The 16,163-nt window shown below is 47.8% G+C and overlaps 4 protein-coding genes; 3 read left to right on the top strand and 1 right to left on the bottom strand.

Moving 5' to 3' along the window:
* Window positions 1–510: 510 nt before the first annotated feature.
* Window positions 511–1,667, top strand: GSTUM_00005097001 (uncharacterized protein; the record flags this gene model as incomplete). Its single annotated transcript, XM_002837066.1, has 4 exons — window positions 511–661; window positions 718–912; window positions 977–1,569; window positions 1,638–1,667. The coding sequence occupies 4 exons, from the start codon at window positions 511–513 to the stop codon at window positions 1,665–1,667; spliced, it is 969 nt and encodes a 322-aa protein (XP_002837112.1).
* Window positions 1,668–3,318: 1,651 nt separating this feature from the next.
* GSTUM_00005096001 (uncharacterized protein) lies at window positions 3,319–3,956 on the bottom strand. XM_002837065.2 has 1 exon: window positions 3,319–3,956. The coding sequence occupies exon 1, from the start codon at window positions 3,705–3,707 to the stop codon at window positions 3,351–3,353; it is 357 nt and encodes a 118-aa protein (XP_002837111.1). The 5' UTR covers window positions 3,708–3,956; the 3' UTR covers window positions 3,319–3,350.
* Window positions 3,957–8,591: 4,635 nt separating this feature from the next.
* Window positions 8,592–9,670, top strand: GSTUM_00005095001 (uncharacterized protein). XM_002837064.2 has 5 exons: window positions 8,592–8,746; window positions 8,807–8,825; window positions 8,912–8,982; window positions 9,051–9,088; window positions 9,160–9,670. Exons 1-5 carry the CDS (start codon window positions 8,666–8,668, stop codon window positions 9,230–9,232), a joined length of 282 nt encoding a protein of 93 aa, XP_002837110.1. The 5' UTR covers window positions 8,592–8,665; the 3' UTR covers window positions 9,233–9,670.
* A 1,028-nt stretch (window positions 9,671–10,698) lies between these two features.
* Window positions 10,699–13,308, top strand: GSTUM_00005094001 (uncharacterized protein; the record flags this gene model as incomplete). XM_002837063.2 has 6 exons in its annotated part: window positions 10,699–10,802; window positions 10,887–11,213; window positions 11,298–11,423; window positions 11,481–12,072; window positions 12,147–12,466; window positions 12,529–13,308. The coding sequence occupies 6 exons, from the start codon at window positions 10,699–10,701 to the stop codon at window positions 13,106–13,108; spliced, it is 2,049 nt and encodes a 682-aa protein (XP_002837109.1). The 3' UTR covers window positions 13,109–13,308.
* Between the last annotated feature and the right edge of the window lie 2,855 nt (window positions 13,309–16,163).

Below are 16,163 nucleotides of genomic sequence, written 5' to 3'. Positions count from 1 at the left end.
TCCCAAGCAAGCGATGGGAAATGTAACATGGAATACTGCGGGGGGGCGTTCATGGAATTTTTGTTGGTGTCTTGAAGTGACTACTGAGGGGATGGCCCGTCAAGGGTGCTAGTGCCCCGCTGCAAGGAAACAAACCAGGCAGGTAGGCCCCACCGCGGTGACCCTATATGCGAGCAGCTCGGCTTGAAAGATAGTTGATTCGCTCCTCATTAGATGCGCACACAATCTACACTTTGCAGTTTCCATAATTTACCGCTTCACCTAAGCATCCAAGGTTCCTGTGTACCTTCAAGGTCTAGAGTAGGGACTTGTATATAATAAGCCCTCCCTGCTGCTCCCCTCCTTCATATATCTATTCACATCTTCGCACTATTTGCTTGTCTCCTCCCCAGGCAATAGTTAATTCCTATAGGCTTCCCTTTGCGGACTAGTCCCAACTCTGACATCACCAACAGTGAAGACCCGATAATCAGCAAAATTATCCTCACTCAACCCTCACACCCATTCGAAATGGTCAACGTTCCTACTATCAAACTTCAACCTACGGGGCAGGAGATGCCTCAGGTCGGTTTCGGTCTCTGGAAAGTCACCAACGAGACCTGCGCCGACACTGTCTATCACGCGATAAAGACCGGTTATAGATTGTTTGATGGTGCTTTTGGTGTGTGTTTTCCCCAATCCCCTCTTTTGATTGCAGGGCTGACATATGCGGAACAGACTACGGAAATGAGAAGGAGGCTGGCCAGGGTGTGAAGCGCGCCATCGATGAGGGACTCGTGAAGCGTGAAGATCTTTTCATTGCGTCCAAGCTCTGGAACACCTTCCACGAGAGCGAGCGTGTCAAGCCCATTACCAAGACGCAGTTGGAATGGTGGGGCTTGGAATACTTTGATCTTTTCCTTATCCATTTCCGTATGTTTCCACTCTCGGGGATTGCCCACACCTCGATGTGCCCGTTCTAACACTAGCTTGATAGCTATCGCCCTTGAATATGTTGATCCCGCCGTGAGCTACCCAAGCGGCTGGAAAACACCGGATGGTTCTATCAAGCCTATCGGGGCACCAATCCAGGAGACTTGGCGGGCGATGGAGGAGCTCGTCGATGAGGGTCTGGTTAAGAATGTTGGAATTTCAAATTTCCAGGGCGCGCTGATTCTTGACCTGCTTCGTTACTGCCGCATTCGGCCCGCCGTCCTACAGATCGAGCACCACCCATACCTCGTTCAGCCCGACCTTATCCGCCTAGCCAAATCTGAGGGGATTGCCGTGACAGGATACTCCTCATTTGGCCCCGCCAGTTTCCGCGAGCTTGATTGGAAAAAGGCTTTCGATACCCCCACTCTCTTCGAGCACCCTACCATCACCGCCATTGCTAAGAAGCATGACAAGACTCCGGCACAAGTTCTGCTGAGATGGCCGACACAAAGGGGCCTCGCCGTCATCCCTAAGAGCAACAACCGAGACAGGCTCTTGCAGAACTTGGATGTCACCTCGTTCGATTTGGAGGAGTCAGAGATTCAGGCTATCTCTGGTCTGGACAAGAGTCTGAGATTCAATAACCCAATTGACGTGAGTTGCAATAATCTTTCACTGTATCTCGTAAGCAGCATGAATTCTTACCACTATTTTGTCTGCAGTACTTGGGAACTCTCCCAATCTTTGCTTAGGGAGCGGTAGAAGGAAGGGAGGTGTCTCGTATTTTCTTTTCTCAGACAAATGGTACTGCCCCGTTTGTGTGGGGGGCAAGGTTTTTTTTTTTTTTTTTTTTTTTTTTGATAGAGCAAAGGAAATCACCTTTATGCTGGGATCAACCGATGTCCTTCGCACATTGCATTGTGATTGTGAGTGACCTTTATAAAGAACTCGGCAGATTTAAGAGTTTTACCCAATGGGTGGCAGAAACATGATCGGGTTTCATAATAAGGCGGCATCGGCTGCTAGGATACCGGTACCAACGTGACATCTGATCTTGCCGTATCTCAGCCCTGCAGTATCCATCGTAGTGCAAATCTCCCATACCATACATCGCCCCCACCACCTCCACGACCGCTCTTACTTAGCGAACATCGGTGAACAAGAAGTAGTCCCCAACCCCGAGTACTCGAGTTAACATAGCCTAAACAGGCACGTGTGAACACCCCTCAGTGAAAAACCTGTGAGCCATCCCCCACATTGGGCAAACCACCACATGCAAAAATATCACCCAAGTTATGATACATATTTTGCCCCCAGCCGATACCGCCGAAAGCATAACCTTCAAGCATGAATGACCCCCACGACACCTCCACAATCGCTCACTCGCCCCTACAGCGGAAAACCCCAGCAATAGCAATCCAGTCCAGCCAGCCCCTCGACTATATACCATCTTCTCCCGGCCGAATTCCACCCCCGTTAGCCCTCTTCGGCCAACACCTCTGCTGGCATTTACAAGAGCTTCGGGGTAGGTGCTTGCGGGGTTATTTATACGAAAAGTAGGGTAAGCAAGGTGTTGTTGGTCGGGGGGGGGCGGGGGAGTGAGTGGTTTCGCAGTGATTATTGGTGATCACCTAGATTTTGGATGCTTTATTCGCGAAAGTTTAGGACAAGTTGTTGGGGCGCTGTATACTGTATTTTGTAGTTGGGTTATCAGTTGGGGCACTATCCCGGCGATGCGGGCTGATTCGTGAAGCCACTGGAAGGTGTTCATTCGTTGGGATACGGCGTGTTGGTGATTATCACATTGATTGTCCAGGACCACACTTTTGCGAGTTATGGGGTTGGTTGTTCATTTACGAGTACATTCTGAGTGGTCACTGGTAGGGGAGAGGAGAGATATTTAGATTTTGGAAAAATACTGTATTCCCGTTGCGCACAACCCCCTCGATGACACAAACGCGCCACACCCCCCTCCCCCGGCCCCCGGTGGTGGAGGATTTAAGGGTGCGCCAGAGCTACTCGAGTATTATTTTATCTAACGCTGGCCTTGATAGTCCTGGGTTGAGATTCCCATTGTACCGTACACTACACACCACAACACGCACCGATCTGGCAAACCCCCCCCCCCAGTTCAGGCGCTGTACCGCACCTTCCAGTACTGCAGATTTCTGTCAAACTTTCTGATGTTGGAGCTACGGGCTTGTTAATGTCAGGCTAGCTATGATACCTGCCGCGGCGTATATAGCCATCCACTAAAAAGGTACCGTCGCAGATCCACTCACGAGGCCACGCCGCACGACGATACCCTAGTACGCACCACGGCGGCACTAGCGCTCTAAAAGCTGCGGGGAGGATCCCCGTCAGGGCTTCCCTGGCTTCGTTGGGTTATCGAGTTCGTGGAAGTTCCGTCTTGGATGCGACCATTGCCGGTTTCCTCAGCATTTTAGTGGGAGGTGTCTAGGGATGGAATCTGATTTCCTGGGCAGAAGAATTCGCGCAGACTTGCGACCTCCTGGAAACATCCGAGACCCGGTGGATCCACGCTCGCCATTTGTCCGGGAGGATCTGTGATATTTCACACGCAGGCATGCCGGGTGCGTCCAACTGCAGGTGTTGTTCGCTAAATACTCCACCACGTCGAGTGATCCACCTCGTTTAATTGTTGAAAACAGGGCTAAGTGGTATTTACGGTATCGTAGCAGCCTTGGTGTTGGGCTTAACCCGGCGCACACGTAGCGGGCGTTGTAGGGGGTGAATTTTCCGTAGGGTTGGCCACTCTTTTGCGCTATCATATATGCGTGGGCTCTTTTGTTGCTTTCCCCCCATGTCCTGTGGATTTGGAGGGCATGGGAGGAGGGCCTTTGCTCTGAATGATGGTAAATCTAGGAGGGCAGATAAAGAGCGGAAAGTTGAGTCTTCGATTCAGATGACTTCTTCTATCCATGCGATACCGACCATTTCCTGAAGGGGGATCGGTCCTGGGGGAAGCCAGGGAACGGGTGTCGATAATGCTCGCGGCAGGAAGTCTTGATTTCTTGAATTAGGAGGGGGGGAGCTGATATCATAACATAAAAATTTCTTCTACAGTATCGAGGAGATGCGCTTTCCCGCTCACATCTACAAGTATTGCCCGAGGTTACAAACTACTCGAGTACCTGCTAACCCCTCTAATTGCCGGTAGCCGGCCCATTCCACCACCAATGTCCCGGAGCCTGCACAAGAGACTTTTAGCTCTGGCGGAGGCCGCCGGCGCGCCCGGGGGTGCGGGGACCATCCACACTTGCTGTCTCGATAAGTAAAAATACAACAAGTATCAAGCGGTCGGATGGATAACGTGGGGGGGGGACCGGCTCCTAATAACTGGGGAGTACCAAGGCCGGTCTGATGGTATTGGTCATGGTGGATCTGGTTATGCAATTTTAATGATCCCAAGCGTGGCCGGGAGTTACCGGTAACTGCGCTCGTAACTGTTACTCGTACTCGTACAGGACTGTGGTCCCCGGCGCTCCGGCCAGGGGTGTCACATGCGGTTGTGCGGGGCCGTCCGTCCTTCGGAAAGACTGGCGGTGGGTGCCATGCGGTCCTTTTAGCCCTCGGTAACTCCACTCATCTCCCCATCAGCCCCCCCTCGGATCTCTCCGAATGTTGTTTTCCGGACAGAGTACCGGTATAGCTTAGGGAGGCTAGGTTTGCTGGATCTCATTAACCTGCGTCTGCTAAGCCTATTGTGGTTTAGATGGTGATTTTCCTCCAGATCTCCGAGCAGGGCTCCGGTCGTCACCTGCATCATACTCAGGGATAACACGACAGGCAGATACCGCACAGGTACTCGTACAGCGCCGGCATGATACTCGACCTCCCCCTCGCCCACCAGACTACCGTACTCGAGTAGTTGTACCCTCTCGACCAACCCCCAGTTCCAACGATAGCTCAAGATCCACATCCACACACCATCTACTCGAGTACTGTAGGAGTACGGTACTCGTAAGTACAGTACCGCCGCAAGCCAAGTCTTTTGCTCTTACTTCCTCACCTCACAACCTATATTATCATAAACAATTTTCATCCAACCGTGTGATTCCGTGTGGGGAAAGTCCAAACACTCCTATAACAGAAAGCAACCAACTGATCCTTGGGCACTGGTTCTTCAAGGAATTGATTTCGTAGCGCAAGACCAGGGTTGTTGTTTCGAATTGAGTTGGTCCCCTAACGGAGTTCGGGCAGATGTTTGTGGCTTGTTGCGGTTGGGTTATCACCATATTATTGGGCGGTTGGTTGGGCTGCACAGATGGTGTGGCCGCACGGCTGCTGTTCCAAGTATCATATCATAATATTATCATACTTATTTGGACGGGCCTTTTTTTTCTCCTTTGCCCCGTTGGTGCCAATTCCTGGCTTGGCTTTTCTGGCTTGAGAAAGGATGATGGGCTGTGGAGTTTTTATCTACTCCAGTACGAGTAATTATGATACCGTACAACCTTGTGTGAACGTCTACTATTTCTTTTTTCTTCTCTTGGTTTTTTGAAAACCAATCACCTCTTGTGGAAGAAATGATATTTTATGTGATTTTTAGTCATGTCATGTCAACATTACGCTATTTGTCATTGCACCGGTACTTCCTGTCTGAGCGACCGACTCACAGCATACGCTGGGTCACATTGCTGATCCCCAATACCGGTGCTACTGTACGAGTATGGTACCGTACTGGCACTTAATTTACGCAGACGAGTTGAATCTGAGCACTTTGTCTGATATAGAAATTTCCGCCCTCGGGCATCCATCCATCCATCCGGTTTCAACTCGGCCCTGCGAGCATTGCAGCACAATTTATCATAAACCTCCGTTATCGCTGGCCCTTTGGGAGACCGGATCTCGTGGAAGTAACAGGAGGATGGAAATTAGGGAATCAATAGGCTTGGCAGAAGAGGGGGTGCCAAAAAAGAAGGTGAGTGATAACTCATGATACTTACCTTATTTCCAACTCAGGTACACGGAACAATATATCTCCTCCGGTTTATGGATTAATATTTGTTTCAATTCTGAAAATACACACGCCCATTCAACCCCCCTATCATGCTGATTGAGATGGGGAGTTTTTCACAGTAACAGTCCATGGTAGGGACAGAAAAGTTAACTGCCATGATAGGTTTTCTTTTATGCCCTCCCCCGGGCAACCTATCCCCCGAAAACCTGTCAGATACTTAAGTGCCGTCTCCTCTGTGGGGAAATAATGTATCATAGGAAATAATAATTTTACACTAACAAATACTGAAATTTAGGGACATTTACAGCCTAGAAAGAGGAACTAATACTGGCAAGAAGGCAGCCGGGGGATGGTGATCACGTGGAGCTGAGACTTTGGGCGCGGTAGCATACTGTAATAGATTGCTATTAAAAATAGGGTAATCAAGCACAGGACCGATTTCCATTCGGTGAGGATTTATCAAAAAGCGCAAACGTCTCGTGATTTCCCGTACCCCGTTCCGTCCCGCGACCGTTCCCCATACAAAAGATGCTCGCCCTTCCGTTTTGAAACCGTTGCTTTGTGTGGGGTACGATAGTGGAACGGAATGGTTGTATCCAAGCAGGCCCTAAGTAAATGAACAAGTCAGGAAACGAGGGAGTAATAATGAAAAACCAATAATCATAAGCTTGCCCGAAAGGCAACTGCGATGAACTGAATATCATCAGCAGTAAACCATAAATCGCTTCCGTTACCAGTTCTGGGCCGCAACAAAAGGTCTTCGAAGGTCATGATGAAAAAGGGAACGGGGCCAGTTAGGATCGCAGGAGTAACCGAACAATCAATCGGAAGTTTATTAACACATTCCGAGGGCTCGAACGGTGCCTGACCCTGTTGCAGAGTTGTTCTGTCTAAGCCACCAGCTAGCAGCAAAACGAAGGTGACCGAAACATTCAGAAACTGCACACTCGATCGTGAGGGTAGACTAATCGTTTGGCGGAAATCTCCTTGCAAAGGGCAGAAGACTGTTTCCTCCTTCCGTATTATACAAGAGTTGATATACATTGTATAGCTAGGTTTGTATGTTGTTACGCCGACTGCTCGCAACTCCTTATCCACGTTCGTAATAGCTACCTTATAAAGGCCGAAGAGGTTTTATAAAACTATTAAATTTTAGTGTTGTCCGGATGAAAACCGGGTAACTAAAATCCCCAGAGATTCACAATATCTCTTCTTCACGCTCGACTTTTGGAAAGTGTTGAAACTCGGCAGAGCAGTAACCAGTGTTTTAAGAAATGCAATATAAGGACAGGGAAGATCCGACAATACCGCTTGCATTTCCCCGATAATTTCAAGCATGTGAACTTGAATGCATGTTCACACGGTATTCTCGTACAGTAAGTGTCTGATAAATGGTGTATTTGTCGTCGATATCAAGGTCAACTTCAGCAATGGCGGGCGGACCTGGGACTACGCCCATATTATGTTGCGGATTTGGGTTGACGATTGGAGGCAACAATAGAATATCCAATGCAGTGTCCAAGTAAGGGTTTTGTTTCTAATCACAGAGGTATCAGTTTGTATCAGGGCAGGAGAGTTGGGCAAGTCAGAATGATATACTACAGTCGCACCTCGCTATAATGAACGAAAAAGCCGAAACTCTTGGCGTTCGTTACAAGTATGACGAGGTGCGACTTAACCTGGTAGAGGGGCTATACTGGTACTAGTATAGATACAGTGCACACACCGGGATGAGGAACGCCAAGCGTTCCGGATTTTTCGTTTGTTCGCAATAGCGAGGTTTCCGGTATAAAGAGTTCTTTCGTAGCGGGTGCGACCGTACTGGGTACCAAATAAGAAATCCATCGATCCGGGGGACAAAGACGGATATATTCGTCCCAGGGAAGAAGGATTCGAAAATACGAGTCAGGAATTTGTTTGAGCGCCCATATACACACGGACTTTTCGCCATATATTTCGCCAACTCCTGTTTACGGATGCTTCTTGCCTAGGACGAGTACGAGATAGTGCGTTGAGATAGGGCAATAGAGAACACAAGAAACCAGAAGTGGAATGTTAACCTTTCGTGATAGACGGCCCTGATGAATCTTATGTTTTATTAGCGGCGAATTTGGTGAGAGCGAAGGGAGAGGATTGTTTTCCTGTAAAAGATACTGCAATTCTCTCCCGCGGGCCCGCTTTGGCATTAGTGGAGCGGGGGAGTGACGGTTTTCTTTTCAAAGGCCCGTGTTTCATTAGCTGTTAACCACTGTAGGTGAGAGGGAAACGAGAGAAATATTTGCCCTCAAAAAAATGTCCCTTTTGTAGGTTTGTTCTCAGAGTGGCAAAGAAGATGTGTGATGGTTTGCTTTTTAAAGACCTTTCATCAGAAATTAACTTGATGAGTGGGGAGGTGGGAGGAATTGCTTACCTTCAAAAAAGAAGTCCTTTTTCCGGATTTGTTCAGGCAGTGGTGGAGGAGATTGGTGATGGTTTGGTTTTGAGGTGGGAAGAGCGCCACAGATGCCACAGAAAGTCCGTACAACGCCACATTTATCTAAAAATAATTATGCAGGACAAGCCAAGATATGATAGGAAGGCTGGGCGAATTGCGCGGTAGCTGGCTTGGAGTCGCTCCGCCACTACGACAAGAAGAGTGGTCCGAACTTATGACAGGAGCAAACCATCATATTAGAATCACCACACAACCCCATCTCATAGAACAAACATCACCCTCGAGCGCACTCATTCCAACTCCATTCAAACACCAGTACCAGGACCGCAACCATGTTCTTCTTCTTTACCTGTGGAACCCAAGACTTCTCCGGAGCTCTCAAGGGATTTGAACATATTCGCGTTGTCTGTCCGGTACGCCTACTCGCTCGAAAAATGTAAGGCTATTTTGTGAAATGCTAATTTTCCCTGCAGAGGTGTCACAATTCCTCGGGTTTGTTTTGCCCCTAGATCTATCTCGCGGCAAGCGGAATGCTTGGGATGTTGAATACTAATATAATATCTATTACCCGAGTATAGTTGTCGCGATTAAGCGTAGGAACTTCTTTACCTTCTGCTTCATTCCTATTATCCCCCTTAGCTGGGGAGAGGTCGGTTTCCCCCAGCCTGTGACGGCGGATGACTGTCCAGGCAAAGGCTGATGACTGGTATTATATAGGAATTGAGATGCACTATCTGCCAATATCACCAATCGACGTTTGTCCCCTCGCTCTTGTTTTTTTGTTCCAGGATGTGGGAAGTCAAATTTATACTGATAGGGAGAACAGGAGTAAGGAGCAACTCATTGGCATGCAATCGCAGGGTGCACCAGCGGCTCCGCCCCAGCCGCAACATAAGTAAACGAGGCCATAGAGACCAGCACAGGGAGCCGGGCACATGGTGATCGATACGTGGATTCTAGGCGAAAGAGTTCCGAGCAACCATTTTCTGGGGATAGTTTTTTTCTTTTTCTTTTTCTTTTTCTTTTTTTTTCCCCTTCTTCCCTTACTTCATGCTTGTATTGCTTGGGGGCTCAAATGAACGCGGTGGGGTGCCGGCTTGTAGTTGGCTCTATCTTGGATTTGCTGCAGTTGAGTTGTTGGGGTAAACTTTATTTGCTTTTTCCCACCCCCTCCTTTTCTCACCTTTGTTGGATTGGGGATACGGGCACGCGATGGTGGGGATTATAAAACCTATCAAGTAATTTCTTTGGTGGTTTAAGCTGCTTTCTTCTTTCGTGGGGTAATGGTACCGGTAGTGGAGTACCGTACATTTGAATTTAACCAAACCATTTTATTAGGTTTAAGCTTCTGGTAAGCTTTTATCAGAATGTTCTCCCCACTGGTTACCACGTTCTAATTCCCGTGTTGAAATACGGTACGGGTACAGTATACTCGTATGGATCGAGACTGAATTCTGGGTTCCAGGTTCTGACACGCTATGATTGTACCGTTGATCCGATTCTCGCGTGAACTGTATCATTCCTACCCTGCAGTAAGCAGGCGGTTTGTGACCGATCCCCCTCTTTTTCGTTAACTTTCCGCCCGCAGGCGCGAGATAAGGCCGAAGGTGTCTTTACTCGATCATTTCCCGCAATTCCATCGCAGGACGCCGAGAAGACATTGTTCGTTCGGCGGAGGGGGCCATTCACCGGTCCTCTTTTCATCTCGCTTGCTCGGGCCTATTATTTCTGTCAGTAGCTTTCCAAAAGGCACTTGGGAGTTTTCTGAGATGTTATGGATTTTACTAATTACCCGTTCCCAGACATTGTACCAGCTTGGCGCTGTCAGCTCAAGCCATCCCCAGCCATAGATCTTATCGTCAGGAAATTCACGCGAGACATAGTTTGCAAACCAGAATTAGTCGCAACCTGGATACCGTATGGAACAAGTCTAGTGAGCGAGCGATACCTGTAGATAAGGGAGAGCGGTGGAGTCAAATTTTGCGGGCCGGAAAACCTTTTTGGAAAAATTCCCCCGCTGTGTCACCTGCTGTTTTAACGCTAATTCACATATTCCTTATCTGTTCTCCTGTATTGCTCCCTCTTCTAATGAATCCCACCCCCAGAAGAGCAGTTTTCCCCGCCAATCTAGGCCTATATTGTGAGGTGCCATGGAAGGGGGCGGGGGGAGCACACACAGCAGGGTGGATAGATCGTTACCTTAAAAAGTTCCCGGGTTGTTCGTAGATTTTAAGATCAGAATTCGGAAATATTATATATCCGTCCAGAGCCCATTTCCACTCGGCCTCTCCCTCGACACTTTGTTTGCGAACTCTAAGCCCGGTTAAACCGAGGAGGAGGAAGAAGGATAAAAAACGCGTCTACAATGTCATCTCCACCTTTGTCCCAAGGATTTGGGTATGGAATCGTCCTAGGGTTGGGGTTTGCTTTTGCGTTGGGGATGATTGGGACTACTTGGGCTCTCAAGAGGTCTGATATACCTGCATCCTTCACACCTATACCTGGGCTCTCTTTCTTTTTTTCCCCTTCAATAGTTGTTGACTGGTTGTTCAGGTATCAAAATGAGGTCCAAACATCCGAAATGTTCAGTACTGCTGGCCGTACAGTCAGGACTGGTCTTGTAGCCTCGGCCGTCGTATCTTCATGGACTTGGGCGGCTACCCTTCTGCAGAGCTCCGGCATTGCTTACCAATATGGTGTCTCTGGTCCTTTCTGGTATGCCTCTGGTGCAACGGTTCAGATCTTGCTGTTCGCTACCCTCGCAATTGAGTTGAAGAGGAAGGCTCCCAATGCACACACTTTCTTGGAGGTTATTAGAGCTAGATATGGCGCCGCGACGCATGTTACGTATATGGTTTTTGGACTTTTTACCAACATCTTGTGAGTGCCCTTGGTCCCTCGGAAGGGCGTTCAAAAGTGAGAGGGGGGCGGTGAAACAGGTCTAACAGACAATCGGGAGCATAGGGTCACGGCCATGTTGTTAACGGGAGGAAGTGCCGTGGTCAATTCCTTGACGGGGATGCCTACGGCCGCTGCGTGCTTTCTCTTGCCCGTTGGTGTCGTCCTATACACTCTCTTTGGCGGCATCAAGTGAGCGCCCGTTCGTCGTCCCCATTAACAAGCACTCGAACTCTAACGTTATCACAGGGCGACCTTCTTGACAGACTATATCCACACCGTGGTAATTCTTGTAGTCATCCTCATTTTCGCCTTCACAACATATGCCACTTCGGACATTCTGGGCTCTCCCAGCAAGGTTTACGACTTACTCGTTGAGGCCTCCGCCAGGCATCCCGTCGCAGGCAATGCTGGAGGTAGCTACCTCACTATGCGCTCCAAGGAGGGCGCGATCTTCTTCATCATCAACATCGTCGGCAACTTCGGCACCGTTTTTCTCGACAACGGGTACTACAACAAGGCCATTGCAGCCTCTCCAGTTTCTGCTCTTCCAGGATATGTCCTCGGTGGCCTTTCCTGGTTCGCCATTCCATGGCTTGCCGCGACTACCATGGGGCTTGCTTGTCTTGCTCTCGAGAATCACCCTTCGTTCCCCACATTCCCCGATCGTATGCCCGACGCAGATGTCAAAGCTGGATTGGTCCTGCCCAATGCCGCAGTCGCAATGCTGGGACAGGGTGGTGCTGCTTGCACGCTACTTTTGATCTTCATGGCTGTTACTAGTGCCAGCTCTGCAGAGTTGATCGCTGTCTCGAGTATCTTTACTTACGATTTGTATCAGGTTTGTGCTCCGATATGTTTTTCCTCTTCTCCCCATGCTTGCTACGATAATGATGCTAATGAATTGTGGAGTAGACGTATTTCAACCCGTCGGCAACTGGCAAGAAGCTCATCATTATGTCCCACACCATGGTTGTCGTATTCGGCGTCCTCATGGCGGCGTTCAGCACCGGACTCTACTATGCCGGGGTCTCGATGGGCTACCTATACCTCCTCATGGGAGTAATCGTCTCTAGTGCGGTCCTACCAGCATCCCTAACTCTTCTCTGGAAAGGCCAGAACAAATGGGCCGCCATGCTTTCGCCAATCCTCGGATTGGCCTGTAGCCTTGTCGCTTGGCTGGTCACCACGAAGAAGCAGTTTGGTGAAATCACCGTCAGTTCGTCGGGGAGCAAGTATTTACCCCCCCTCCTGCTTGAACTATGCTTCGTAACAAATTCTGACAATTGCTCAATAGCGACCCCATGTTAGCCGGCAACGTCGTGGCCCTCCTCTCCCCACTAATTTTCATCCCAATCCTAACCCTGATCTTTGGCATTGACAACTATGACTACGAATCCATGCGAGCAATCCGCAAAGGCGACGACCACGACATCGCAGCCGAAGCGCATATCGACCTAGAGCTAATCCCCGGTGAGCGCGCGGGCTCGAACGGCAGCGAGACCGAAGAGGTGGAGCAGAAGAAGCTCGAGAAAGCGGCCAAGATAGCCAGAATCACGACCGTCGTGATGACGCTGATATTGCTGGTCCTCTGGCCCTTCCCGCTTTACGGCACTAGCTACATATTCTCGAAGAAGTTCTTCACTGGCTGGGTTTCTGTTGGCATTATTTGGCTGTTCTTCTCTATGCTATGCGTGGGGGTGTATCCGCTCTGGGAGGGAAGGCATGCGATGGCGCATACCACTAAGAGCATCTGGCTGGACATCACCGGGCAGAGGAGACCACCGATTCAAGGCCGCATGGCGGACGTGGAGGACGAGAAGCATACGAAGGAGTTAGATGAGAAGAAACTACCAGGGGGAGCGACTAGTACTTAGTTAATCCTATCGTGGTCCCTTTCTTTTTTCTGTCCCCTCTCCCCCCATTTTTGGCTTGCTCTGCGTTTCTCAAATCTTTAGCTGCGGGAGCCCTGTTCTGAGATGATTGGGTTTTTTTCGCTTTTTCTGTTTTCTTTCCACATCGCGCACCCCCCTAAGAATGATTACCCAAACTTAATAAGAAAAAATTGGTCGAATTACTGTAACTTGCACCGAAGTGGAGTGAAACGATGTGAATGGTATTATCGCGCACGGTAGGGTAGCGTAAACACTAGCGCAGGAACATGAAGCAACAAAATGAGAGCAAAAACCACCCGACCTCCTCCGACCACAATTTCACCAGCGCCCAACATCCCAGCAAGAAGAAACATGAAATCTACCCCAAGCAAGCAACCGAATCGCAACCGCATCGTAAGAAGTTCGTTAAAATTACCCCCCCCCCCGTCTCCCCTCGCCTATCACCACCCAATCGAGCCCCCGGACCTCCCAACACCGTATCGTATCGTACCCTCGCCCCAACAAAAGTTCCGAGCGCCATACCCACAACTGGGCTCAACGAAAACAGCTCAACCCGCACAGCGAGAACCTGACATGGGGCCTGACGCCATGTTTATTCGCCGAGACCCCGAGCCCGAAGCGTCGGCCGCCGAAGTGCTTGCTGTATGTGAGGGGCATTGGTTGTTTTTGACTTTGTCTCGATTCGATTGTTTGTTTGCTTGTTTGTTCTGCTTTGAGGGTTGTGATGGATCGGTGAGTGAATGGGATGGATGGACGGATGGACGGACGGAAGGATGGTGCGGTCGGCTTATAAAGTTGTCCCTCACGGGATGGGTGGGGGTGTGGCGCGGTGATGGTCGCGTTGCGTTGTCGTGTGGCTGTGTGAGAGGAGGGGCTGTGATAGTATTTGTCACTACCGTAGACTATGGATATGTATTTGATTCTCATGTCTCCGCGCCAAGAATGGGCACTGCTTGGAATAATTTACTCTAGCCCTTGCCGATCCAAACACCGCTGGACCAATTACAGATGCCGTCATATTATTCCTTTCCAGTCATCATAGCACATACGGTACTGTACTTCCTCAGACAATACAATATCTGCTATCATATAATTAAAAGTTATTCTAATATCAGCAATGCTGAGCCTATTATCATACTTTGCCGAAAAAATAGTAGTATTGAACCAGTATCAGATAAGTTGTGTTTTTTTTTTTTTTTTTTGAAAGCCTTCCTAAATCAGGTTAACACTTATTCGTTCTTGCATAATAATAATAATACAACATCTGTGATACCGTATGTCAAACACCAGCCAACAAAAAAAAAAAAAAAAATACTGCATGAAAGTGGAAATATCATACTACTCGTACAGTATTTTTGCCATTCCGAACAGGACCTTACCAGTATCATAGCTTGGGGGATATGGCCGACTTTATATAGCCGAGAATCATAAGCAAACTAGATACATACTATTTTAAACGGTATTGTTCATACAGATATCAGGACAATGCCCACTTAAATACCACGATAAACTAGTCCCATTGGGATTCTAGTCCTAACGATGTCCTCAATGAAATTACTCCATCATCAAAATTGTATGTTGGGGAAGCATTGTAGGAGAAAGAAATATGTTCATTAAATAACATACCCCATGGTGAGCCAAAACACATGGTGACATGAAACAACTCAATTGAGTATTGCTCAACATCAATTATGAACAGGTATTCTCATCATCCTCAACCTCAACACTAAGGGGTTCCTCCTCCAGCCTTTTCTCCTCACCTTCACCATCTTTAAAATCAAAATTCTTCACCGTAACTAGAGCATTTTTCTTTTCTGTTCCCAACTTCTGGTACTCTAGTTCCTTTTCTTTCATTAACCATTTGTATTTTTCAAGCTTTTCCTCTAATCCTTTTTCTTCAATTTCCAATTGAACCACAGATTTGTACCTCTTACTCTTATGCCCATTTTTTTCCCCTTTCCTACTGCTGCTTTAGTTTACTAGCTATTTCTGTAAGCTTAGTAGATGTACTAGTATACAAGTATGTATAATAATCTAAACTAGTTTTTGCTTGCTTTTCTTTTCCATTGTAATTGGTATAAATTAACTTCTTCATATATCATTAGCAGAAATATCAGAGTTATCTACCTTAATTCTTTTCCTGCCCTTTCTACCAGAATTAAGACCTTCCTCTATGATGTACTGTTGCTTTTTCTGTTCAGCTTTATCTTGTAGATTTAAAGTAGAACAGTAAAATGAGGCCAAGTGGACAAGGGAGCAGATAGCAGCACAGGCATCTTGAGAGCGTGGGGTGTTTCGAGAAATTCTGCTTTGAGTAAAGCTTTCCAGTTGAGTGATCTCTGACTCAGTTTTAGGTGTTCTAGGTTCAAATAAAGGTGAAATGGTGGTAGGGTTTTCTGAATTTTGCTGATAGGAATCATAGCCGGAGAGGGTTTGTAAAAGCTTTAGTACATTTAAGGGATAAATACCAGTTGCTTCAAATCCACTTAGGATATTTTTTTCAGTTAGACCATCTATTCATGCCTGCTGCAAGACATCTCAAAAGTTCCCCTTCTTTACTATATGATTTCCCCATTGAAACCTTTCCCATACTGCCTCTGTTTACTTTCGCTTTAGTGGACTAAATACAGCAACATCAAGTGGCTGTAATTTGTGTATAGTTTGAGCTAGTAGGCAAAAAGGAATAACATAGTACTGTAGGCAATAGAGAAGACACTTTCAAGTAATGTGAAAGGAATGGCCGTCAAATAAAAGCATTCGAAAGCGGGTTCTGCTAGCTACTGATGAACTATTTAGTCCAAAGAAGTGCACGAGATATCATAGACACTTTTTTGCATCGGTCCATCCATTCTCAGAATATCCTACCAAGACCTCATCTGGTATACAAAGATGTAGGTTTTCCATTCAGCCCTCTTGAACACTATCCTCTTTGAAAATCATCATAGATAACAATTGAGATCCATCTGCACAAATGGTTTCAATCACAGTAACCATTTCTCTTCCTCCATCAAAAGCACGGAGTGCTCCACTTCACTAT

This window comes from Tuber melanosporum (genome assembly GCF_000151645.1).
Source record: "Tuber melanosporum whole genome shotgun sequence assembly, scaffold_17, strain Mel28".
Lineage (NCBI taxonomy): Eukaryota > Fungi > Ascomycota > Pezizomycetes > Pezizales > Tuberaceae > Tuber > Tuber melanosporum.
Note: the sequence above shows the minus strand (reverse complement) of the source record. Positions and strands in the feature narration are given on the sequence as shown.

What these genes read in the sequence shown, in the direction of transcription:
- GSTUM_00005096001 (XM_002837065.2), bottom strand. Translation starts at nt 3,707, where the DNA reads ATGATAGCGCAAAAGAGTGGCCAACCCTACGGAAAATTCACCCCCTAC.
- GSTUM_00005095001 (XM_002837064.2), top strand. Translation starts at nt 8,666, where the DNA reads ATGTTCTTCTTCTTTACCTGTGGAACCCAAGACTTCTCCGGAGCTCTC. An exon ending in TCCCCCTTAGCTGGGGAGAG is followed by an intron (nt 8,983 to 9,050) that starts GTCGGTTTCCCC and finishes GGTATTATATAG; the next exon opens with GAATTGAGATGCACTATCTG. An exon ending in TGCCAATATCACCAATCGAC is followed by an intron (nt 9,089 to 9,159) that starts GTTTGTCCCCTC and finishes TAGGGAGAACAG; the next exon opens with GAGTAAGGAGCAACTCATTG.